This window comes from Amphiura filiformis, chromosome 11 (assembly GCF_039555335.1).
Source record: "Amphiura filiformis chromosome 11, Afil_fr2py, whole genome shotgun sequence".
Lineage (NCBI taxonomy): Eukaryota > Metazoa > Echinodermata > Ophiuroidea > Amphilepidida > Amphiuridae > Amphiura > Amphiura filiformis.
The window spans coordinates 9471776-9499001 of NC_092638.1; the positions used below are offsets into that span (position 1 = coordinate 9471776).

The 27226-nt window shown below is 38.5% G+C and overlaps 1 protein-coding gene and 8 non-coding genes across 9 annotated transcripts; all 9 read right to left on the minus strand.

Annotated features, from left to right (window-relative positions):
• On the minus strand, window positions 1–27213 carry LOC140164327 (eukaryotic translation initiation factor 3 subunit D-like). Its single transcript, XM_072187603.1, has 15 exons — window positions 27011–27213; window positions 21516–21561; window positions 20738–20874; window positions 18418–18567; window positions 17697–17818; window positions 16334–16466; window positions 15220–15315; window positions 14065–14113; window positions 11435–11565; window positions 10728–10810; window positions 9025–9154; window positions 5747–5889; window positions 4597–4789; window positions 1425–1530; window positions 1–298 (listed from the first exon to the last, which is right to left on the minus strand). Exons 1-15 carry the CDS (start codon window positions 27134–27136, stop codon window positions 285–287), a joined length of 1659 nt encoding a protein of 552 aa, XP_072043704.1. The 5' UTR covers window positions 27137–27213; the 3' UTR covers window positions 1–284.
• On the minus strand, window positions 738–814 carry LOC140165210 (small nucleolar RNA R38). Its single transcript, XR_011860654.1, has one exon. It is a non-coding gene; the product is annotated as a small nucleolar RNA R38 (small nucleolar RNA).
• Window positions 3761–3839, minus strand: LOC140165207 (small nucleolar RNA R38). Its single transcript, XR_011860652.1, has one exon. It is a non-coding gene; the product is annotated as a small nucleolar RNA R38 (small nucleolar RNA).
• Window positions 5416–5497, minus strand: LOC140165212 (small nucleolar RNA R38). Its single transcript, XR_011860656.1, has one exon. It is a non-coding gene; the product is annotated as a small nucleolar RNA R38 (small nucleolar RNA).
• On the minus strand, window positions 10459–10539 carry LOC140165214 (small nucleolar RNA R38). The gene has a single exon (XR_011860659.1). It is a non-coding gene; the product is annotated as a small nucleolar RNA R38 (small nucleolar RNA).
• Window positions 11004–11084, minus strand: LOC140165213 (small nucleolar RNA R38). The gene has a single exon (XR_011860657.1). It is a non-coding gene; the product is annotated as a small nucleolar RNA R38 (small nucleolar RNA).
• On the minus strand, window positions 12931–13007 carry LOC140165209 (small nucleolar RNA R38). The gene has a single exon (XR_011860653.1). It is a non-coding gene; the product is annotated as a small nucleolar RNA R38 (small nucleolar RNA).
• LOC140165215 (small nucleolar RNA R38) lies at window positions 16091–16171 on the minus strand. Its single transcript, XR_011860660.1, has one exon. It is a non-coding gene; the product is annotated as a small nucleolar RNA R38 (small nucleolar RNA).
• Window positions 16676–16752, minus strand: LOC140165211 (small nucleolar RNA R38). Its single transcript, XR_011860655.1, has one exon. It is a non-coding gene; the product is annotated as a small nucleolar RNA R38 (small nucleolar RNA).
• Window positions 27214–27226: the final 13 nt, after the last annotated feature.

Here is a 27226-nt window from a genome sequence, read left to right on the forward strand (position 1 = left end):
ATAACTGGATTCCTTGCCCCTATAATATACATAACTTTTGGTACCAGTGTGTTATTATTTTGTGAGAAAAATGCAAAAATAGTCACAAATTTATCAAGGGGTGTTATGCCACCTTAAATGAATATTGATATTGTTTGACAAATGGCTCATAGTGCTTGATCTTGTCACTTCTGTTTACATGATGACGATGTTTGAAGTACTGACAATAAATTTCATAAGAGTTATTGGTTGTCTTCTTTATCATGCTGTGATGAGCTATTGGTGGTTGAACCATTGGTATATTTTTATGCATCTTCATCTGAAAAAGGAAAACAAAGAAAGAATTTTGCATCATGACTCAAGAACAATATATTTCAATAGTCTGACACAAGGGAGGTTACTCGGTACAAATGACCATATAAGGATGTGCCGCAAACATGGGGCCACATTTTTTGCCATTGGTATCAATTGCCCCTTTTCAAGGTTATTTTGGCATAATGAATATAGCTTAAAATGTTAGGACTGATAAAAGTGATTCCAGTTGAAAAGTTTTATTATTGCAAACTTATCTGGAAACTTTAGTAAAAACTGCACAATTTTGTTTTAAATTTGGGCTTTAGATTATAATGATGGTCCACTTCCTTGACTCTCCCTACTAAGACCAGGGTCATGATATTCTGATATTGACAAATTTACACATTCCCATTGGCACTGAATCCATCAAATATGTCCTTATAGTCTTAAACTGAATGTTTCGAGTTTGCCTCAGATTTTACAGCTGTCCACAATTTCTTGCAATTTCAGACAGGGATAACTTATCACATCACTGGCAAACTGAACTTTAACATGTACAAGAAGAATATGATTCTTATATTATTTTGCATTAAACCTTTGATGTTGAAACACACTGGTCTCTGATTGGCTGCTGTTGTTGCCACGTGGAAATTTGCTGAGGCGATCTGCTGTTGCCGAGTGGAAATTTATGAAAGAACTTGGTGCCGTATGCGTTGTTAGCTCCGACTTTGCATAACATCACATTAGTGCGCGCTTGTCAAAAGTTTACTGCAAAATATTAGAATCCTTGTAGCCTAGTAGTAGACCAAACTTTACCATTCTACTAACAAGAACAAAACTGAATACCTGTAACTTTGTCAGGAGCAGTATATAATACCATGTTTTACTCATTTATGCCCAATTAGTGCCCCAAATCAATTTGCAGCAGGCGCTTATTAAGGATGGTAAAAATATGACCCGTAGCATGCATGGCACTAACATTGCGACTCAACACTCAAATGATTTTAATGAATGAAAGTTTCATCCAATTTCATACTAATACTTCTATGAAAGGGGGGGGGGGGACAAGTCCCCAGGGCGAACTATTTTGACAAGGTGTGAACTGGGTCAGATAATGGCACCTTCATTAGTCAGTTTATCATATAACTTACCATCAGCATCGTCATCATCCTCATCTTCTTCATCATCATCATCCTCCTCTTCATCTTCATCACTGCTGAATGTGTTGTCTGGGATGTCATAGATACGAATAACAGGCTGAAGAAACAAACCAAATGGATCATTAAAAGTTAATCAATATCTGTTGATATGTGATAATATTAGGACAATGTTAGCTCCATATCATTATAAAGTAGGCACCGGAGTTTCGCGCGATTTACAACGGCAACATGCGCGGCCGGTTTTTTATCAAGCGAAAATTCAAGTCAAAAAGCGAAAATCGTTTTCAGTATTTAAATTCACGATTATGACGATACACACGTATTCGGGCATTGCGGTCTACACCTCATCAAATGTTGATTGTTAAAAAAATAAAAGTGCATTTTCGCCGTGATATTCCATCTCCGTTCGCTATGATAATTTTTCTCATTTCTGTGTCAGTTTTGGTCCGAAACGTGGTCAAAAACAGGTGCAAAAACATGAGCAAAGTCTGTCAATCTTGAGCAATTTTCGTTCGTTCTTTCACTTCCGCATTTCTTTTTTTAAATTAACGTGTTGTTGATGCTACAAAAACTAAAACACGCGCTACCACAAATAATACGAAAAAGGGGTTATCATTTGGATTTTGTCTTTAAAATTGCTTTTATTCATCGTAATGTAGTAAAATGGTATTCTGCTCATTCAATTTAGTGGTGTGCGCCTGTAAGCTGTTATTTTTAGTAGTAACCTTTGACCTTGATTGCACGTGAATTGGAGATGGCTGCTTGCGAGTGTGTTTACAATGTGAAACTTGATTGGAAAACCGTTTTATACACGGGAAAATCATATCAAATCATAATAATGAGGTGACATTGACATTGCAGAGGAATATTGTGATTGCAGAGCATGATTTGGGACGATTGACTGAGTGATTTTTGTGTGATTTTGTACAGTAAGCTTAAACATTGGAGATATTGAGAGTACTTTCATCATGTTCATATTGTGATGTTAATGAACCAAGAAAAGAACAAGAACGTTGAATGATTATGTACATCTTGTGTGAAGTCTCAGTTACTTTTAGCCATCACCACCCTGGTCTTCTATCGACCCAAACTTAACCCGCCATCGCCGCTCGGGATCAGCAACCCCGTTTTGCCAAAGTAACAATAATACTAATAAAGGAAACCTAGATTATTTATGAGAAAATAAACTTAAAATATTAAAAATTGAATATTGTCAGGTTGTGATAAATAATTAAATAAACATTAACCGCACGTTAGCGGCACGTGCTTGGTTGTAAACAAATCAATCGGGACTTCCCCACCATCAGGCCAGCGATCGTTCGGAAAGCATGCAAAAAGTGCACGATTTCCTGACGTTGCATTTACAAATATTGCAGAATTTACTTCAATTCTCAGCAGGTGGGTCAAAATTTTGGGGCTTTTATTATCTGGATGCAATGGCCACACTAACGGGAAGCCTGTTATGTTGTAAAAAGGTTATTATTGGTGAATTTACATTGAAAAGTAGTGTGTTGGCAAAATTCTCAAAATTCATGATGGACCACCAAAATCGCGATGGACCCCCAAAATCGTGATTTTTTTTCTTTTTTTGCGCGATCGCGCGAAACTCCGGTGCCTATTATAAAGGGTTCACAAATTCCAAGTTCCCCCTAGGACTTAATAAAATAATCGAAAAGTTGATGACGAAATAAACAAATTTATATCAAAGGTATTGGTAGCATTTATGTTTCACAACCTTGGTCCAATTTACGATATCACAAAATCAGTGCACTCAGTCACATTGGCTCATTATATAAGAAAAGATGTAGTTTGGAAAATTGTACTCTCACAATGCATGCACAATATTCTAGACTAAACTTTAGAGTGTGCAACTTTTAAATCTGCATATTTTCTTACATAATGAGCCATTGTGACCACATCATTCCCCCATGCACCAACATCTGACATTGACAATTGGCTTTGTTTACATTTTGAGAGCGTGTTGAAACACGAAACTAGGCTACCAATATCATTTATAATTCCATAAAAAAACGTCTTGATTTATGTTAAAATCTTGGGAGAACTTGTGAACCATTTAGTAAATACTAAAATCCCAGTTTCAGTGGATTATGTAATGGTAATATGGGATCTATTTATCTATTCCAGCACCAGTGACACCTTTTTAATTTCCCTGGACCTTTGGATGTATTAAAATAAGTGTTAACATTTTACTTGGAAAAATCAATATTACAGGGCTGTAGTGCTAATGTTTAATCCAGTCCAGTGAACATAGCCTACCCAGGAAAATATGCATGAGGTGTCGGAACAGATACTAATTATAAACTCATGATTGTCTCAGACAATAGTGTTATCCTCATATTGATATTTACCTCAGACAGGGATAACTTGTAAACATCATAGACAATCATCACCTTATGAAGGAGAAAGTACTGCAATATTTAATTTGGGGTATTTTAAGTCATTTAAAGCTCAAACCTGTAATATGGGTTCAGGAGAACCTCTTACGATGAGCTGACTGTATAGTATAATTGAGCAAAATAAATTGAGCAAAAGTGACGTAGGGTGCCAATTTAGCTGGTTGCAGTATGGAATCATGCATGGTAAGTTAATCGCACTAAATGTACACCATACGCATACAAGGGTTGTCTGCTGGCACACTTATAGTGAAAAAGAAAAAAAGCACTGACATCACTACTAAACTTGGGATAAACTAAATCATAGAATTAGCACATTAAATGAATGAGGAGTCCATACAAATTTAAGTTTTTCCTACCTTGGCATCATGAAGCTCATGTAAACATGTAACTGATACATAAAAACCGAGAGCAGAAAAAATATCAGGACTTAGCGGGATTTGAACCCTGCACCTCACGATTACTGGTCAAGAGTTATACCACTGGACTACCTGAGTTCACAGCAGTTGGTACAGGGCAATCTCACCTCGTCACAGTTGATCATGAGGTCCAGGGTTCACTGGTGATCAGGAGTTCAAACCCCACTGAGTCCTAATTTTTTGAGCTCTCTCAATGTATCATGTGTCAGTTTGCCGAGCTTCATAAAGTCATGTAAATCATAATTTCTAAGGCTTGCATCATTTGCTCCTGATTCCTCGCATATATTAATTGTACCTCACATTGCTTTATGCCCTCGTTATTTTTCTTACCTTGTTAGGATCCTTGAGAATGAGATATTTGCCTTCCTTCAATCGGAAGCATTTGTCTATGATACAGCGCAGTATACCCCATGCGTTGTCCATATTCAAGTTGATCTGTGCGGCCAACTCGCTGGGTTTAAACTGCTGGGAACCGAGGATGACATGCTTGGAAGAATCACGCGGGTTCACTCGGGATACGTATCTGTAATATGAAAAATCGTTGTGAGAATTTAATAAGTGGCTGTCACAACTTACAGGCACATTACATATTCAAATGGTTTGCAAGTGAAAAGATTCTACACAACTTGTATTAAATTTTAGATGCATAGATAAGAGCACAATTATTGTGACCCAATCTGAATCATTCAGGCTAAAGTTGGAAATTTTGCAAATTGAATTACTACCATTAATAACTTGCTCCGTGCATACACTTAGTGATGTTGAATCCCCAGGTATCTTGAATACTTGGTAGCAAAGTTATGAACCTTTTATATGTCCATTTTCTTATGTTTTTGATTTTTTGATTTTTTCTCCTCACATTTTGCCTGTATCTCAGTTTCATTATTGCCGACTTTAGCCTGATTGGATCGGATCTGGTCATAATTATCAATACCAAGGAATGATAATCTGGTCATAATTATCAATACCAAGGAATGATGACCCACTTGGCAACGTCAATGACTGCAACATCTGACATAAATCAGGGAAGGCTTTGATATTAAATACCATGAATGTGTCAATTAGACAAATAAGTACTTGTGACAACAAAGTAGATCTTTGCTTGGCCAAGTGTACCTTTTACTTTTAAGTGTCATCAATAATGTAAATGTTTGTCTCAGAAAAAAACACTGGTTCTCCTCATATTGATAGTTACCTCAGACAGGGATAACTTGTTACATCATTGACAAACATTCAATTAACAAAAACTAAGAAACATGGAGTCATTCAGCACTGATTGAATAAGTTTGATTCCCCATCGCATATCCAATAAGTTTTATATTGGCACATTTCAAACCTTTAATTTCACATAGGTAGCGATAAAATACAGCTTCCAACTGTTTTCAAAATATCCATATGGTGGGCAGAAATTGGGATGATCAGAACCAATGTCCTCCATGTTAAGTCCATGATTTAAAAGCCAATATCCTTAATCTCTTACCCAAACTTAATGTGATCTGAACCAGCCAGCAGTGCACATGCAGTCCATTTGGAGAGCTTGAAGCTGTTGTTCTTGAGTTCAGTAGCAAGCACAGCACCACGCTGAGAGTCAAGCTTCTGCCTCCATTCGGGTGTGTTACTCACCTGGAAAACATCAACACATCAAATCATACATTATTAACTGAAGAAAAAAACATAACATCATTATACTTTTCATTCTTTCCCTGATCACAGTGCCCCCAAACCATTGCAAACTTCTTACATTTTACAATCATAGCCACATTCAAACTTGCATTAACCACTGCCTGTGTCTTTGGTCAGTGGGTGGCGAGAGAATGATGTCACAAGGATGTAATGAATAGTTAGAATGGGTGTAGCTAGGACTAAATAATAAGACCATTATACCATTTTCAGTTTGTCTCAGTTACATCAATGCAATCCTCACATATTTCATCTAGGACCTGGATAACTAATATATACATCACAGACAAACAACAGAGATTCTCTTTGGACATGACAAGGACTTGGATGCAATGTGATAGCCGCTCACTCTAGGCATATATAGTGTTGCATGATGTAATATATAGTGTTGCATGATTCTAAATATGTCAGTCATGGAGTTTCTAGATCTGGAGACCATCTTGCTGTTTTGACTAGTGTTGATCTCTGGACTTCATGTCTCGATCTCATACCCCAATCCTCTCTGTTTCAAGGTCTCAGACTGCGTTGCTGAAATGCCATCACTGGTAAGTGTAATAATTTGTAGGCTATTTTGCTTAATTATTGGTCTGTAGGGTTGGGGATTCCAGCAACAGGTTGAGTTGGGTCGGGTTGTTTTTTCAACGATCAAGAGAATTCAGTCCAGGTCCATGGCAAACATGTCAGTATTTATATCCATAAATACAACAATGACAAACAAAGTATATAACTATAAATTCAAAAGGTCTTGGTACTCTGCTAGCTGCGGAGTCGTGAAATAACAGTGCACAGTTACATCCATGTATGTACTGTAACAATGACAAACAAAGTATATAACTATAAATTCAAAAGGTCTTGGTACTCTGCTAGCTGCGGAGTCGTGAAATAACAGTGCACAGTTACATCCATGTATGTACTGTAAGCCTGACTCTGCTCAGTTCATCTAATTAACATGTCATGATAGTCTTGATACCAGACTGGTCCAAGAAGTGTTGTGAATCTCCAGGTTGAAACTGGATACCGCTGAGTCGGTTCAGGTCAGGGACATATTGATCATGTCGTTTTACAATTGGGGCGAAGAACAAAATGATGGGTACCGACAATGTCATTAGCCATCTGTTTGTTTGGATCAGGGAATTAATTAAGTATGCCCTGCTCATCTTTAGTTGGATATGGAACAGCTGCGTATCCGTAAATACACCCTATCCCACCAAAAAGTTCCGTTTGTCTCAGCTATATCAATGCAATCCTCACATATTTCATAGGACCTGGATAACTATATAATAACATCATAGACAAACTCCAGTATTCTCTTTGGACAGGACAAAGACTTGGATCTAATGTGATTTGTGCACACCACAAATATACAGGGTTTTAGTGTTAGATCAAATCTGTGACTTGGACAAAATTATTAAATAGGCCTATAGTTTTTGGCAAGGTTCTTCAGTGATTTGGTGCAGTTTACAGCATCAACAAGGAAATGGGGTTCTGATTGGCTAATTAACTCATGTCGTTGTCATGTCAGCACCTCATTCGCCGCTCACACTGCATAGCAACACCTGATCTAGTTCTTTTTATGTGATAATCAGGAAGAGCAATCAGACATCGCTGAAGGACCTTAACGAAACTACAATATGGACGTTGGCACTGCAAGTATTTATGAAGATTGTACATGGAAACGATATTTTTTTATTTATGTTTGGCCTGAGGTAAGGGCAAGGTGCATTAGGTATGCAGCATACAATTACATCAAAAACAGGTCTTTGATCTACGGGTACCGTACTGAACTTTTATCACATTCATACATAGAAGCTAATGCACACAGATACCAAGTCTTTTCCACACTGGGTTGGGTTTTCGCTACAAGAGCAAGTTGCATTGCAGGAATGTGCAGACAGATGGGTGAATACTAAAATGCAACATTTCAATATCTGCACATTATGGTTAAAGCCCACAGTAGCTGATAGGTGTATCCCATCATGCTCTGCAGTACCATAGTAGAACTGCACATGCCATAGAAAGTGTACACAAAATTTCTCACTTCAACTTTAAATTACTCACTTATATCAGGGGAGCTTAGATTTTTGTTTGAAAAAATATGATCTCTTAAGTATTGTGAAACTATCCATAGCTCTCAATATTTAAGTGGCTCTTGTTTATATTTTGCATACATTTGCTATGGAGCAAGCAGATAGACTGCAATGCATGATGGGATACTCCCTTTAGCTGCTGTGGTTAAAGCCACCAGGATACTTAAAAACAAAAACAAGATAAAAACTTCTTGAACAAATTCATCAGGACTGTTCATAGTAGAATTGTTAGTTGTGATTTCTTACGACTAGTCCAATAAAATATCCACTTACTTGCAGACGTTTCGGAAACTGTCAGTTTCCTTTATCGATGCTATTGATGTAATGACGATCTGTATACAGCTGATGTTGACTGCTGCCTAGCAACGTGACTCTACGTGAGTTGCCAGTTGATTTCTTGTCAGTTATCAGATCGTCAAAAATGTGACTCAAGTTGTATTGCCTTACATCGGGGAGACAGGCAGGAAATTCGGGAAAAGGCTTGACGAACATAAGACTGAGGCTGAGAAAATCGGAGACAACATCAAAACAAGAGCCACGAGAAAGGCATCGCAGTCTGTTGTTCATAAGTCGGCTATCACAGACCATGTGGTGGAGAACAATCATGTAATCGACTGGGATGAGGCAAAGATCGTGGGCAAAGAGAGCAACAGATATAAAAGGTGGATCAAAGAGGCAATCACCATCAGAATGCGGGGCAACACCATGAACAGAGACGAGGGGCAATACAACTTGAGTCACGTTTTTGACGATCTGATAACTGACAAGAAATCAACTGGCAACTCAGTTGCTAGGCAGCAGTCAACATCAGCTGTATACAGATCGTCATTACATCAATAGCATCGATAAAGGAAACTGACAGTTTCCGAAACGTCTGCAAGTAAGTGGATATTTTATTGGACTAGTCGTAAGAAATCACAACTAACAAGATAAAAACTTGTTTCAAATGCTGTATCCACCAACATATTTTCACAATGTATTATTATCTCACCTTTGGGTCCCATTCATTGAGTGTTTTGATGTTAATAAATTGTGTCTCCCCATTAGAGCCAACCATTACACCATCATGTTCACATCTAGCTATCAGGTTGATATCTTCACCAAGCTTGTACTTACGATACCTACACAAGAAACAAGGGAGGAAATGGTTATCGTGTATGGGTGATGTAAACTAGACTCAATCCATCAGTCGTCTACACTGCACATGTACTATGCTTCGTAGTGACAACTGTGTAACTTACAGTTCATAACGTGTCAGACTCATGAAAATATTCTCTTAGCACAACTGACTACAGTTTGTCCACTTTTTGGTTTAGCGTATCGTGCGTTGTGTATTAAAACGCTCCTGCATTTATGTGCGGCTAGCAGTGTGTTTATTCCTTTTGACATTACGGCACGCCGAAATTGCGTAATTTACTGTGTACTTTACTTCTTACTTCAAAGTGGACAAACTGCAGTGTCTGTGTACCATGACGTTGCTACAAAACCGCGCTCTGAAGTTCTAAAAATAACACACTCGGTCAAAAGGTCAATTTGGACCTCAGTCTCAGTGCGCTCTGAAGTTCTAAAAATAACACACTTGGTCAAAAGGTCAATTTGGACGTCACCTCAATGCAACAAGAATCCTGTTGCAAAGTCCGACCCTTTTTTCCCACATAGTATTCTGAGTCGCCAACTTAGACAGTTGATGAATGAGGGCAGCAGTCTAGAAATAAACACTGGCAAACTAGGACATACACATGAGAAATCTCTGTGTAATTGCGGATGCACAGGAACTGCAGGTATCAATGGTTCCTGGATGGTTTCTAGATCCAAAACAGCAAAAGAACACATTTCTGAACTATTCTAGTTGAAATACACCCCCTATTGTTGAAGACATGACATTCATCTTCTACAGAGGGAGTGTGATTTTCAAATGAGGTTACCTGAAAATTTACACCCCATGTGTGGGAGATTATCATGTCTTCCATAGGGGGTTTATAGATATCAACTGAAATAGCCCATGAGAGCCACTGACTGCAGGTCCATGGTAAGGTGAAATAAAATGCAAACATGTGTGTCCACAGTTGGATAGTAAAAACTCAATAGGCTATGCCGGTGTTATCAATCATGAAGAAGTATACTTCGTAAAAATTAGCCAATTGATGCTTTCCATGCAGGCATTGACAAATATGTCAAAATAAAAGCCAAGTTTCACAAGGTTTTGAATTAAATCAAATACTGGAACTTACATTTTTTTGCAACTTGCTATGTTGCGTCTGAAACCATCAGACTTCATCAGGCAACTGACTCGCTGGGCTGGTCATGTGACACTTTGAGATGCAACGTAGCAAGTTGCAAAAAAATGTAAGTTCCAGTATTTGATTTAATTCAAAACCTTGTGATTCTAACAACTGGATGACTGAAAATATTCACTAAAAGCCAAGTTTGCCTCAGACAATTACTTTGCTATCCTCATATTGATAGTTACCTCAGACAGGGATAACTTATTGCATCATTGGCAAACAAATTACACATGTCTGCATCTTATCGAATACATTAAAGAACAAAATCCATTCTGAACGGTTCAAACTTTTGGAATTTAACCAATTCATTGGGCCAAGTATATACCTCTCTATGCATCTGTTATTATGCAAACATTATGTATTCTAAAACTTCTTTCCCAACATAATATCATCAAACTAACCACCTTACCTATATGCTACTGATGCTACATGTGTATCATCATCTTCAGATACAAATGGGTTCTTCAGTGGAAACTTATGCTTCTCTCCATTCTGTGGAAGAAAAAGATCAAAATCAAAACAAATTTCTCCCAGATTTCTTACACTGATGTAACATGCCCATACTTTTGACAATTAAAGAATCCATTTCTTAAATGGAAAAATATTAGTTTTTGTAGGGTTCCCCACCGACCGGAGCTCAGGACAACCAACCCAGAATATTTTTATGTGCCATGAAGAATGTAATGTTTGTCTCAGAAAATACACTGGTTCTCCTCATATTGATAGTTACCTCAGACAGGGATAACTTGTTACATCACTGACAAACATTGACTTCAAATAGCAGAGTGACAAACCCAGAGTTATTCGCACAGGGATTTAACTACCAATACTGATTACCCACCACATATCCATTGAGTTTTAAAATGACATTGGCTCCATTTTTTAAATATCTTGCTACAAATATGTGTATAATAGGCAAAAAATATCGTATTTTGTTACTGTGTAGGTCAATAAAGTCCCAACTTACAGACATTTAAATTCACATAAGCGTGCGCCAGCCAGGCAACGCGTAACTAGCACAAGTGCTGCGCCAAGCTGCGTACATGCCGTACTATATCAATATACAATGTTATGAGTTTCCATCTATTATAAGCCAAACAAACAAATAGTACCTACCATCTTTAAACACTGCTGTGAGAAATTATGGTTGATGAATGTTGCCTCTAGAGCTAAATTACGCGGTGAGTTCATATGGTTGCCTTCTTCTTGCGGTGGCTCAATGGCGGTCTCATTCACCGTCAGTAAATCTGAATCAAGAAAGGATGGAAGGAAAATTAAATTTCATAGGATCAGAAAAAGCACACTCTATTAAGGTACTTTCAACTCGCCTTTACAGTAAATCCCATAAGCCTATGCAGGTAGACCCGAGATGTCTTTGTTGACATTACGCCGACATGCATATTACTTAGCGAACACTGTTACTGTGCATTTGAAAGCGGTGAAGTGCGCAGTAACAACGTGGGCATTGGTGTAACGACGTCAGAGGTCTACCACAAAGGTTTTATATGGGATTTACCATAAAGGTGAATAGCAATACCAGAAAATCATATTTATAAAACAGCATGAAATGATGCTGCTGCTTCTTTTCTGTCCTCTCACTAAAGAAAACCATTGCTGGGCACATTGTTGAGCCTGTAAGACATTCAGTGCAAGGTCTTTCATTGTACCAGTCTCTCCCAGCACTTACAGCAGTAACACACTTTTGTTACTGCTACAAGTAACACACAACAGTCCATATTTTGGCGGCGCCCTTCAAATGAGGTCAATTTGAGGTCAAATTTTACAATGTTACTGCATGCAGTAACATCTAAAACCATTAAAAAACATGGCTGCCAAGAGTGTTACCCTACCAAGTAACACTTGTAAAATATTGGCCATAACTTCCTCTTTTCAATTGACCGTCACACCTACAGAAATGAGAGTCGCAAAGAAATTAACAATGTAAACATGATCTTTAAGTATCAAGGCAACAGATTATCCAGATACAATTACAATCATTTGATTTCTAAAGGATGTAATAGACCCCCAAAGAGGAGCATTATCACACCCAATTATGACTGATTTCAACACTTTACAAACCACAAGTCCATCTGACCTTGGTCAGTGTGCTAGGTTTACTTGGGAAAATACCTATTCAGACCTATTCTCTTCATCCAGACACACAACAACAGTCACTTACTGATATGATACATATTGTTATTTAGCTCCAATAGGTGTGAATTGCAGAGACTGTTCAGATGTCACTGCTGCAGGTAACATCATCTAAACATGTCACTTGCACCAGTAACACATCCATGTGTCACTGCTGTGAGTGCCGGGAGAGACTGTGTACAGGCCTCCTCAAAGAGCAGGCATTGGGCTATTCCAGTTGAAATCCATACACCACTGTGGAAGATATGACCTTAATATTCCACACAGGGAGTATGAATTTAAGATGGGATTACCTGAATGGGTGACTCCACTTGAAATCTACACTCCCTGTGTGGGAGATTCAGGTTATGTCTTCCATAGGGGGTGTATGGATTTCAACTGGCATAGCCCATTGCGACACATGTGAACACAGTGTGAAGCTTATAACACTAAAGATTGCACCAGCTGTACAAAAATCACAAGTTTGCCTCAGAATTTACAGTTGTCCACAATTTCTTATTATTTCAGACAGGGATAACTTATCACATCATTGACAAACTATGTAGGTCGGTAGTCAAAGAATGAACCCACCGGCTCAGATTTGCTTATTCTTTCAATTTAATTTATTATATCAGTTTGCTACATACGGCTCCATGTTTATTTACTGAACTTATGCAAAAGTTAACATTAGTTGTTTGGTTATCAAAACTTCCTTCACCCAATGGAATTTGGGGAGCTGCACAGATAATTGGTGGATGTTACAATCTAAATGCGGATAGGTGTGCGCTGTTCGGCAGCAACCTAGTTGATGCGATCTGATTGTGATGATTCACCATTCCAGCGAAATTACAGCGCTTTGAGTCCTCTAAGATCTGGAGAAAGGCGCTTTATAAATCCAAAATTTATTTTATTTATTTAAGTGATTGCTAAATTTATCACCAAAATTATTATAAAATGGTTCAAACCAGAGAAGATATAATCTTACACTTCCCATAATGCATTTCTTCAATTTCAATTTTCTGTACTGGTTTGCTATCTAGTGCAACATGGGTAGATAGTGGCAAAATGTACCTTAATGAAAAGAGCTCATCCATATCTTATAAAATATGTTTATTTCTTTACTATCTACCCCTGTTTAGCCAGTCTATTCTCAACATGAAAACAAAGGGCAACCTGTGCATAGTAATAGGAGTGTTACGTCATGTTGCAAAGGATTCTGGGACGGGTAAGATATCTTCTCTGGGTTCAAACTATGACATACCGTATTTCGTAAAATAAACGCCCCCCGGGGGCGTTACATTTTCCCAAGGGGGGGGGGCGTTTATTCAAGGTCAATTTTAGAAGGATAAAAACCGCTAAAATGATGAAATATGAACTAGAAACACAGACTTCTGGCTCACTTCCGGGTTTCCAATCCAGATTTTCGCCAATTATTGACGCTATTATCGACCATGTGGGGAACTTGGTAAGCTTACTACACAAGATGGCATGGAAATATCGGCATTTTTGAAACATCTTGGTTGAAAAAAAGTGGTGGGGGCGTTTATTTGAGGGGGGGGCGTTTATTTGAGGGGGGGGCTACTATTTGTGAAATACGGTAATTATAAATAACCCACCAAATTCAGAGTCGTCTCTCTTGTCAAAGAATAGTTTCCCTTGTATATGCTGTAAATAAGAAATCAAATTCATAGTGTAAAGTCAACAGGGAAAATGGCTGTTTAATATATCGTCAGCCTGCTACGCTAATTGCCTAAGTCATTTTTTGTAATTTTGAGAACAAAAATATGGTTCAAGCATGCATCAGTTATGTAATCACCCTAATTATTTCGGATTATTCCGTTTCATTTGTATCATTATTATCATTTGTTCTTGTGCAAAGATTGGTGAACAAATATATTTAAATGCATGCTTGAACCACATTTTGTACTTTGTTCTCAAAATTACAAAAAATACATTTCTACATTAAATATTGATAGTTTTTACAACTAAAGAGAGAAGCTCAAATGAAAAGTCATGTTTAATTTTAAATCTGACTTTTAATATCTCAAAAATTTATATAGATTTTAAATCGGGGACACACAAGTAACACCCGGGGACACACACATTTTTGTCCGCATTAACTGGGAACATTTTGAAAACACACTCCATATTTTTTACTATCCAAATGGGTATAAACCCAATAAGGGATTGATTTCCCAGGTTGTTTTTTTTAGCATTTTTTACCCTGTCTATTTATTTATTTATTTCTTCTTTATTTATCCTGGGTAACCTCTTCAGCATCTTGTACTGATCTCCAAGAAGACCCTGCACTTAATTACAAAATATACAATACGTAATATGGGTAGCTATGTAGAAATAGTCTTTACCATAGGAAAATGTCCTCGATTGAGAGTTTTTACAAGCACATACACACCCCATTCCCACACACACATCCACTCGCGTAGCAGGAAAACGTGGACCTCATTCTGCATATGATTTAATACTATCTAACCCAGGACTCACACACCCGTTCTTAATCGACAAACAGTGGAACTCTCTCACACACACCAGACTTTCTATCCAACCATGGGCCCGTCCTATACCCCCCCCCCATTGATGGACCCGTTTTAAATGCATTTTTAGTTACGTTATTTGCGATGTCCTGGTTATATCCAATAGACCGAGGACGTCCACGGTGGGAGGTGTGTCATCATTTGTCATATGTGTATCCTTATGTAGGTCCTTGTTTGCCTGGCGACGTAAACGCACCCCATTCCCCCACACACAGTTACCTGTACTACAATATCCCAGGAATAGCCAGACCTTGTACAACACATGAGAGTAGCTAAGATGATATCAGTAGCAAACACATTGCCTTCACCAGCAAGCTGTACAATTAACAACACAAAAATATAAAGAATTAAGAATAATAATATGTGAAACTCATCATAGAAAACTGTTACGGTCACAAAATTATAATTCTGATGTTTGGCCCTGCAAGAAAGAACTTTTCTTGTGCTGTGTTTTGATCTAACTCCCATCAAATTCGGCAAAAAGGCTTGAGAATCTTATGTTGTCTCTATCATCGCAAACTTAAGACTCCAAACTAGAAAGCAGGATTCCTTTCACACCGAGTAGGCCCAAGCTGCAGCCAGGTGGTGGCCGCATTGCATTCTCTAAATTCAGTAAATTTTCATCGTCAACCATGTAATTGAATGGGATTATTTTGAAATTTTAAAACGCTTGAAATATCACAAACAAATAGGCCTATGTTGATAAATAATATAAATACAAGCTAAAACCGTTGGGGTTCGATAATGAACCCCACAAAACTAACCGACTATATTGGAATGCCATACGGCCGGGCGGTTTCACAAGTTGCCGGCTCGATCATGTCATCCGCCGCCTGGCTGCAGCAGAATTTCAAACTGGGAGGAGCTGAGTATCAGCAGATCGTAATTATGCAAACATAATTTTTTTTATAAGGAGCTGTGCATCTGCTCCCATCCACCCTACATATGGTGCACTTATAGACCTTGAGGAGAGCACTTTTGATTAGTGCATGCTCATGGTCAGTTCAACAAACTACCAAAACTAGTTATATAGGCTTTAAGTACAAAAGGCAAGACATTACATTTCAAAAGTTTTACCACTGGAATCTAGGTTTGTCTCAGAGTTTACTTCCAGTCGTCCACAATTTCTTATTATTTCAGACAGGGATAACTTATCACATCATTGACAAACTGTGTAGGTCAGAGGTCAAAAAAGTTTACTGGTATACCTATTTGATATCATGGGAAGCCCTGTCCAGCAGATACAAAATATTTGTATATTGAAGGGATCATCAGGAATTTGGCAAACCAGTGAAATTCATTCCAATTTGGTAACCCTACCATGCTCACTAACCTTTCGTATAACAGGATCATCTGTAGTAGTGACTTTGTGGAAGAGACGGTTGACCCTGGCTAACCTCTTCTCCAGCTTAGTAGTAACTCTATCATAACTCTTATCATAATACTCCAATTCGCCGCACTTCTTCCTACGAATCAAAACAAATACAAATTCATACAAACCCACATATTAAAGTATGATTCAATTCAATATTAGATTGCTTAATCATATATTAACACCACGCTAGTTAATGTCATTGTGAGACAACAATGCCTCGCAAATCATTTATTATTGGCATTTAGTTGGCTGCATCGCATCATCAGACCTACTACTCCATGCATTTGCTAATGTCAAAAAGTTTGCCTCAGAATTTCATGTTGTCCACAATTCTATTTTACTTCAGACAGGGATAACTTATCACATCACTGGCAAATTATAACATATGTAGGTAGAGGTCAAGTAATTTACAGTTCAAGTTTCATCTCTTCAAAATGTCAGGTTGTTAACTGTGATTATACCTTTTGCATTCTTGTGCTTCCCTCATTGGATGTTGTGTCCTTGTTTTTACTTTTAGCATGACACAGTTATATATATCAGTTGAAAATGACTTTCCCTGTTTTTATATGCTATGACTAGGTTCAATCATTATTATGACTACAAGTTAATTAACTGCTGTGCCATGCAACAAAGCAGATCAGCGTCTAAAAACTGTTTGCCTTCTCGATTTCTTGGATTTTCTCCCATTTCAAGTTTTGTTTACTTCAGGGGTGTGATTGGTGCTTTTTGAAAAAAACCCAATGCAATGAAATTATGCGAGCGAGCGGAGCTCTCGCCCGTCTGCGGCTGGGGTCCAGGGGCCGGCTTAAGGGCCCCTGTTGCCACAGAGGGGAACTGTAGAGGGGGCGAAGCCCCCCGAAGCCAGAGGGGTTTTACACACTTGAGCACCACTGGAGATGCAATTTCATGGGGTAAACTGCAAAAATGAGAAACTGTTAAAATACTTCACTTTATAGTATAAAAACATTAATTATCTGTGAATACATACTTCCAGTATCATATCATTCACATACACATGAGAAATTGCATCACCATTTTTGCACAGTACAGTGTGTCTATAAATCATCCAGTCAGGGTTCTAAGGAATTTTCATTTTAAAATTGGAGATTTTCTCATATCTGGAAACTGAAAATTCCGGAAATGTGACATCTCTGTTAAGCATTTAGCTCTTGGTCCAGGGCCACTCCAAAAGCGGAAAAAATTTAAAAATAAAAATAAATAAATAAATAAATAAATAATTTTTTTTTTTTTTTTGAAAATCCGAATTTTTTTAATCCCAAAAAATCCGAAATCCGAAAAAAATCACACCCCTGTTACTTACAGGTCTTCTGGTTCCGGCATATCCGGCAACTTGAGTTTGTTGAGACGAAGGAAATCCAAATCTTCTACAACAGCCCATTCAGATCGTACTGTCACTGAAGCATTGCGAGCTTTAGGAGGTGCCTATAGAATAGGAAAAGAATATACGAATGATGAATAATCAGGTTACTGCAATTGATAAGGCATCAGACTCCGGTGTGAGAGGTCCCGAGTTCAAGCCTTGGTGTGGCAAGGTTCGAAATTGTTCTTGAGAAACAACTTGAAATTCCCCTGGACAAGGACCTAACTGCCTTATTGTCTTGGTTTATCCGTTATGCAGGGAGCTAATCCTGCATGCCCCATGTCGTAAAATAATTAAGGTGGGTCTTGCTCTTGCCCCATGCACTATAAATCCCCAAATTTATTATTATATTTCACCCAGAACCGGATATCCTTTCTGAGGTCGATTTAAATGCCATATTTAGCCATATTTCCATCCGAAAATGAAGGGTCCAGGCTATTAATCCCAACTCCCGAGGGTGGTTTGGTCAGAGGTACCTTATTACAGGGTGGGACGCCTGCTTCGTCGGTGTGGCCAGGGTCAAGAAGAGAGGGCACAAACGCAGCAATAGGAGGGCAGAGTTGCTGCTTTTCAGTACAGCTACCGGCAGTGCTATGAGCTCTTCCCGCAATTTTTACTTGCAATATATTGTAGTACTTTTTGTTGGAGAAAGTGAACTCACATGTTGTTTGTTTTCTGGCCACCTGCGCTTGCCGTACTGCTTCTGAAGTCGCCGCACCTGCCTCTGTCGTTCCTTCTGTGCCTTGGTCAAGGTCTGCATGTTAGCTTGCTGGCGCTGCTCACGTCGCTCCCGGTCTCGTCGAAGATTACGCTGAAATCAACAATAAGAAAAATATATCATAATTACTGCTTTACTAAGAAAGTATTTACATTCCTGAAGAACGTATCATGCCATCTGCCATTGGGGTTGAAGAGGAACATCCTTGGCATGTACCATTCCGACTGCCAAATTTTGAAAATGCATGAGGCTTGTTAGCATGTCACTAAACTTGTTTGAAGCAATGAAAATAATCCAAAATTACCCTTAGCCTGATGGGCCCTTAGGCCAAAAAAAAAAAGTTGTTTGCTTGCCCTCGTCCGACCGACCGTCTCGGCGGTTCCGACCGTAGAACTTTTTTTTTTTTGAAAAAAGTTTTTTTTTTTTGCGATTTTCCCAAAAATGGCATGTATCTTTCGTCTGAAAAACTTTTCACGCCGTGATTCTCGCTATTAACCAATTATCTCGCTTTTTATGAAAGTTCCCAAGCAGTATACTTATTATAAAAATGTTGCTTTATGCCATAAAACTCCATTGAATTCCACGAAATGAACTTCAACATCGGAAAAGAGTGCAGAATTCAACAGCATTGCAACCACATTGCCTGTGCTAAAGCCATGCGTTACTTAATAAAAAATGACATTTCATTGCAAATGAGTTCAAGTTTAGGCTAAATATTGTTATATTTATTGAATTATTGGAATATTTTGACTATCAAACATGATTCAAGGTCAAATTTTTGTCACTTTTTTGCCGACTGACGACAAGGCAGTAAAGGAAGCACATCCTCTCACTTCAGTTCTGTTGACATTGACCGAATCTGAACAACAGAGGGCAGGCCACAGTATTTTTATTTTTCGGATTTTCGTATTTTCGGGGGCGTTTTTAAAGCTTCTTGTGCCATTTTTGCGGGGGAAATCTCGCTTTTCAATACTTTGGATCTCATTTTTTACTTCAAAAAATTGCATTTTTTGCCGGGGCCTAAATATAGCAGATGTTAAAATATGGTAAAAGTAGATAAAATTTGAAAACAGTTGTACCAGATATTCATTTCTTGTTTATAAATATTTAGATTTGTTCGTATCGACTAGAAAGTAACATTGCACTATTTTGTTCAACATGTTTGTTGAGGCTACTTTTATTAAGAGCACAAATCGCTTGGTATAAATATGATTTCACTTTAAACATGGCGGACACAACACGAGTAGTGCTAACATGGCGAGCACAGATGCTGGACCATGGCTAGCCCTGGACCCAGTGCCGTGACCAGTACCCGCTGGAAGTAGTCCTCTGCGCTTCGCGCGCCCTCTCGGCCGCTTCACGGCCTCGTTGGGCGCGCTTCGCGCGCCCTCGGCCGCCGTAGTCCGAGGAACTGAGCCAGTTCTAGACCATGGCGTGATGTTGCTGCTACGGAAATGCTTGAACCATTAATTGCATTCGGTATTCGCCATGTCTGTTTCTGGGAAGCGGAAAGAAAAAAAAAAAAAAAAAAAAAAAACTTTTCCCGACCGACCGACCCAATTTTTAAAATCCATTCGAGGGCAAGCAAACAATTTTTTTTTTTTGGCCTTATCACACTTCAAATTTTTCAATATACACACATAGCCATAATGCAGTCATGTTAACAGATCAATCAAGAATTTAGCATACTATTTCATAAATAGCTTGCTGGGATATGGAAATAAGCCAAACAATTCCAGCCCAATCGGGTCTTTAGGTCTGAACCTCTATAGGCCCTTCTCAATTTTCACAGGCTTTCGGCCCGAGGGCCAACTGAATTTCAAAAGTTGTCTGAAACATGGTATGGTTATGGAATACACTCAGATTCTGGTAGTATCTCCTACCAAACACTAAGGAGCCCACGTAGTGTGCAAAAGGTCTGGTTAAAATTGTCGCAGTGTAGATCATACTTTAGACCTGTAGGCATTTTCATTAAACTTTGGCTAATCCGGTTGAAATCCAGACACCCCTATGGAAGACATGACGTTAATCTCCCACAGAGAGGATTTCAAATGGAGTAGCCTTTTCAGTTTACCACATTTGGAATTCACACTTGCTGTGTGAAAGATTATAAGGTCTTTCATAGGGCTGTGCCGATTTCAAATGGAATACCTCAATTTACAGTGCCTCTCACAAAATAAAAACTAGAGAAAGTTTATATTGTAAACTGTCCTAAATTTCTTGAGTAAATAAAGCCTAGATGTCTAATAGCTGTCCATGTTACCTGGGTGAAACGCATACGATTCCTCAAGTAAATTGGTTTCTGTGTCTTTGATGTATCCACCAGCTGAAACGTTGACTCGTCTTGCTCATGGTAATAGGTGTACTGCTGACCTGAACCAAACTGGGAATTGTATTTGCCTGGAAAATAAATGAATACAATGGATACATTTTTTTGTACTTACAATTTCTGTTTCAGTAAATGGCCAAAAATAAGATGCATCCACTTTTACACCCTTATGGGCTCATAACAAACACCCATGAAGAAACCACCACAATGGATGGCACAGCCAGTGTTAAGATAAGACTATGGTATCTCTTTTCAAAACTGATTGTCATTGGGCCAAGTAAAATAAATAACAAGTACATCGTCCAGGCTTTCTCAAAATTTGAAACTGCTTCAACATTGCCTGAATAAAAAAAAGTGTATTTCCCTATTGACTTTCGTACAGGGAAGATCCAAGCAAAATGTCTGAAATCAGACAAATGCCGCTTACATTCTGTTAAATGTATGCTGTATAAACTTTTATTCACATTCAATCTTCTTACGCAAATCTTTGTGAGAATCGATCGATTCCAACCAAAATTATACCCAATTTATGTGTTACAAATTATTATCTAAAATTGAAAAATAAACCATTTTGATTCTTAAAAATACGAGAATCTTTGGGAGAATCGATTCTGGGATTCTCGCCAAAATTCTGACCCTGATTTTGGCAGATCCTGTGTTACAAACATATCATCAATATAGAGCACACTACGGTACATGTGTAATTGCTTACCTAGATATCTCTTGTCTTGGTATGTAGCCCCTGTCCAGTCAGAGACCTGTATTTATAAAACAGAAGTAAAAATAAATAATGTTGATTGAATCCTAATTTAGGTCTACCCGAATTACAACTTTCTAAACGTCAATCTATGTGTTGATCAATGGGGGTGTCTTTAGGGTGTCCAAAATGGTCAAAAAAACCTTATTCTTCAAAATCAGGGTGTCCACTTCTTATTCACTCCATTATAAAAAAATCAGAATTTTAGGGTGGTCCAAATTAAAAACTGGGCATCCAAATGACACCTGGACACCCCTCTGGCTAATGCCTTGATGTTGATGTACAATTGACACATACATACGTTTTACGTACACCGTGTGGTTAGCGCTGGCTCAAAACTCGCAGGCAGAGAAGGTATCATACCCTTCCCAGAATCCTTTGCAATATGATAATGCATCACCTCATTGTTTCAAATGACATATGTTGACATAATGAATTAACATACATTGCTAGCTGTTCAATAAGAGCAAAAGTAATTAAAACATACAAATTTATCCAGTTTTGAAGAAAAAAATTAGGGTCTAACACTACTTAAAAAAAAATCTTTTATTTTTAAAAGTATTTTTTGAGACAAAACCTCCCTATAAAAAGTATAAAAATGGTAATTTTCACTTGTTTTTGAAAAGTTGTTTTGACCTCAAGTGTTTTTTACTAGACTCGCTTGCCAGTCCTATACGTACGCCGTACCTATATGTAATTTAGGACTGGCTTACGCCATTTTGGATGTCAATGGGAAATACACACACACTTAACAATTTGAGCAGGTCAGAAACTTGAAAAAAATTCTTTAAAATTTCATCAATGTATATAAAAGTGGTACGGTACCAACTTTAAGTGGTACCCTCTCGTTTGGCTTCAATCAGGAAGCATTGAGGGCCTACATTTGTACCTTCCAGATCCAGATCCAACTTTATTGTGCTTGCTTATTTAAGACTCGGCTGAAACAAAATTAAGGATCGAGATTGCAAAGGGTGCAGAATTCGAATCGAATAAAAATATCCGATCTTTGCGATCAAAAACACAAAATTACAACTTTAAACATGTATTGGCAAAAGACATTATTACAAAACTGAAAACAATATAGAATAGAAAATTTGACGCCAACTTCTCAAAATATTGGACAAATATTAGTTGTAGTAACTACAAATTTCGAACGTTTCAGGACTTGTTCTCAAGTTGTAGATACTCCCGTAAGGTGCCTCCAGGGTTTTATTTTGGCAAGTTTGCATTAGTATAACTATATCTAGTAAAATACTCACTTTAGAAATCTGGGTCACTGATGTATGTCATCTGTGATTGCTCAACTTATTCTATTCATCAGCTTTAGTCCAAAAAATATTTTAAAAGATGATTTTGAGTGATTTTTATGAGCAGCGAAAAGTCCACTCCACAACTGTGTACATGTATGTGAATATGGTGATGAATGCACGCTAAATCGCAGCGGCACATACACATAGCTCCTTGGAACTCACGGTCGGAGCCGTGACGTGAGTTCCAATTATTGGAACTAGACAAATATGCTCATCAAACATTGGGAAAGTACGCAATCCAATTCCCATTCAAACGCGTAGGAAACTGAAAGTGCATATAATCCCCACTACTAGTTTTTTACCCATAAATTTCCCTCATTTGCCCTCCAAATTAAACCTTGACTATATAGTATAGAAAAAATACTTAATTCGTGTACATCGTGGACATACTCTTTGAGTGGCTGTGCGTAGTATATTATTAGTAAAGCTGTTGTACGCAGATAACCTCGCAATATAGACCCGTAGAGTAGCGCTGTACGCTTGTGTATTAGCATGATTAGTCACAGAGTAACAAGCGTAGTTGAATGTTCCATGATGATGTACACAAATTTAATAATTTGTCTATCTAGTCCAGGCCTTGTCTTTTGAAAAATGCTGCCGAGTGACAAATCACTCTCCTCAAAACTTGTCAGGTGAGCTGTAGGCGAGTGATAAATCACTTGTATTAGTATTACACCAAACATGCAAATGTAGGCGAGCGATAAAAAGCTCTCCTCAGCTTCATTTTAGGCGAGTGATCGCTCTCACTCGCCTCAAAAAGACAAGGTCAAGGACTAGCCTGCTTGCTACTGTTTTATTACGAATTTCTTGGCCAACCTGGAACACTTCTATTGCGTCCATGTAGCGTACTAAGCGTCTATACACTGTACGGCGCAGTGACCTCGATCATTGATGACCTTAACCCTGCCGTTATGTGATTGGTTAGTTGACAGAGGTCATCGCGTACATCGCCGTACTTTAAAATACAGGCCGATATACGGCTGGCGTACAGTACAGAGACATGTGGAAGATGTAAATAATTTTACCGCGATGTTGGCGAAATTTAATGGATCATTTACAATATTTGCACCAATTCATGGATCATATTAGATGTTTCTGCTTCTATGAGCACTCGATGATGATTGGGATTACTATCATAACATGTATGCGCTATGATATGCTGTAAAATCCGAGAAAAGCGAAGCAGTTGACCGGAGCTGAGTGCATGAGCTAGCTCAAGAATGCAGTTCAAACATGCCTCGTCGAGTTGATTTGTTGTTTACTGTGTGACTTGCAAGTGTCACTCGCGTATTTGCGAAAGTGACACTTGCAAATCTAAAATAAACAAACTGATTTGATAAACCTTGGATCGATTGCATATTGTGTATTTGTGAGCAGCTCAACTTGCACTTGCAGTGCAGAAGAAATGACTGCTTTTTGCAGGTAGGATTATTTATGCGACACGTACTCGACTGGTCAGCAGGTCGAGGATTTGCACTATTCAAAATCAATGAAGTAAATCATGAAAAACATTGTGTACAAGCGCACTACCCTATGATGATCATGTGCATGCATGTTGAATTTCATGTAATTGTAAGGACAATTTGTAAATTATAATCTGACTTACCTGTTTACACTTCACTCAAACTCCAAGCGGGGAACTCTGGTGCACTGGCATAGGCATCGTCATCTTCAGAGTCCGAGTCGGACTCTTCGCTGCTGCTATCGTCGACTTCAATTTGGAATCTGAAGCTGTTCAATTGGTCCTCCGGTAGTGTTGTGTCAATTCTGACTTCATTATTGTACATTTCTTCTTCCAAGTTTGATGACATGCTGCTCGGCTTTAGCCCAATTTTCAGGCGTTACATTTGCTAGTGCATTTTCAAGGTGCTTTTTAACGTCTACCATCTTGAACGTTGAGTTTTTTGTTGCAACGTCACCTTTGACTTGCCCCCAAATCAGTTCGATAGGATTCAACTCACAATGGTAAGGGGGCAGTCGCAGAATATAGTGACCATGGGATCTTGCCAGTTCGTCAATGACCATCTTCGTACACCTTGGTTTGTGCATCTGAATAAGTGCATAAAGCTGCACCTTGATCATGGTTGGACACCAATCTACATTTTGAGCTGTTAGCCACTCTTGCATTTCGGCTTTCTTTGTGTTCATCGTCGGTATTCGTTCCTCCTGAACTGAATGATAAGGTGCATTGTCCATAGCGATGACAGTGTGTTGGGGTATATTGGCAGAAATTGATGGGTAAACCATTCCAGAAAAACGTTGCCATTCATTTCATCGTGGTAATCACTAGATCCCGTCTTGGATTGAAATGAAAGGAGAGCATCTTCAACAAATCCTTCTTTTGACCCAGCGTGCAAAATAATTAACCTGCTTCCCTTTCCGGTTGGAATAAGAAATCCTCCTGATCCAGCAATTACCCAGCATTTGGACTTTGTATGATTCTGGTGGAGGAATGTTTCGTCTAAATACACGACAGGGCAGTTGGTAAGCTGTCTAATTTGTTTCATTTTACTCAGGTAGTCGTGTCTTTTGGCAACAATGTCTGGCCTTTCTTTAGCAAGGCTTTCCGGCCTCTTGCTATATTTGTAGCCCATGTCTTTTAAAATTGTTCTTAGTGATGACTTGCTACCTTGGAAGTTGATTGCAATCTTGACCTCATCATATATTGAGTTAATTGTTGGCCACTTCTTCTCTATGTACATATTGCTAATTAGCCGCCTGATAACACCTCGATCAAAATCATCTACGCTGTCGACTATCCGCTTCCTTTTGGGTCCTCTTTTCACTGGAGATTTAGGTCCATGTTTTCTAATCTTGTAGAGGGTTGACCTAGATTTAATCCCGGTTGCTTCCATAGTGTTCTGGATAGCACTCTTATCTTTCGGAAGTCCAAAGCTTAGCTGCTCCGTTTCCTTTGTTAAGAAATAATCCCATACATTGGATATGATTTGCTGTGCTTGCTTGCACAGTGATGCACTTGTGCCGACTGACATTTTTGGGTTGATTAATCCAAGATAAATCCTTTATTAAATGACTGAATGACTGTAAATAAAAGATGACACCATCCGTAACCAGGGGCAGTCAATGTGAATTAAATAGGGTTTTTTCCATAAGGCATGGGGCAGTAGGGGGTCTGTTCCAGTGGGGTCTTTAAATTTAATAAATTTCATGGGGGCAAGGTGAACTTGACTCATTGTGATGATTGAAAATGTGACAACAACAAAATATTAAGGGAAATTCCTTGTGTTTGGGGTCTGGGGTTTCATTTGAGGGGGTCAGAGTCATTTGATTGCCTGAATATGGGGGAATTGAACCCTCCCACCCCCCATTAAACCAAAGTGGTTTGACCTTGACCTTGTTACCACATTTTTTTCAATTTGTTCAAATATACTGGTCAAAAAAGGAAAACACACAGAAAAATATGATACAAACGCATAAAGTATGTTTTATTACATTTTAATACACTAGTTATTTACTAAACCATGTCTTTGTATGTTTAAAATGGTCGTTACGTCATCGTTTGGGCAGCAGGCGGCGTCTGTTTATTTGTTTATATTTTTGACGGCATGCTGCAACTTTTTCTGGTGAATGAAATGCATTGCTTATCGAAGCTGCGCAACGCGAGGCACATGACATTTGCTAGCCTGAGTCTCGGTCCCGCTCTCGAAACTAGAAAACATGGCCGAAAAAAATATCCATGCGTATCTGTGAAATAGGTAGTGAACTTAATCTAACCGTGCATGCACAGATTTAATGTACATGCACACGATCGAGGTCAAATTCGCTTGTCGATAGCGATGTACGCTCGCGTGTTTTCGTGAAGCTACAAGCGTTGCTCAGTGTTCCACCATGGCCAAGAAATACGTAATAAAATTATAGTCTAAAAGTGTTTTTGGCAAATTTCTAACCATGCATGCATGATCATGATGATACAAAACTAAACGTTGATGCAAAAATAAAAATTAAGTCCCTATAATAGCGAGGGTGGAACGCCCATACATGCATATGTATATCCAGTGCAGAGAGCTCTCCAGCCATAAAATGCCAGCCAGTTTCGTCCATCTGGTAAGCTTTACGCTTCTGTGCACTGTGTCACTGTGTGTGTGTGGAATGAATGGTGGCTGGGAAAAATACACTCACCTTTCCGAGTCGATCGCCTTTAGAAAAGGGTTGATATGGAATATCTTTGAATTGATCTGGAACTGCACAAGGTCCCCAGCCTTCTGGGTTGTCTTGGATGTCCGGCGGATTAAAATGAGCCGTCATTTTCAGTGTTATTTCTTGGCAGATTTCGACATACACGTGCGGTTCTACCGCCACTGATGAAGCATCAATAATAGCCTTATCTCAAAATAC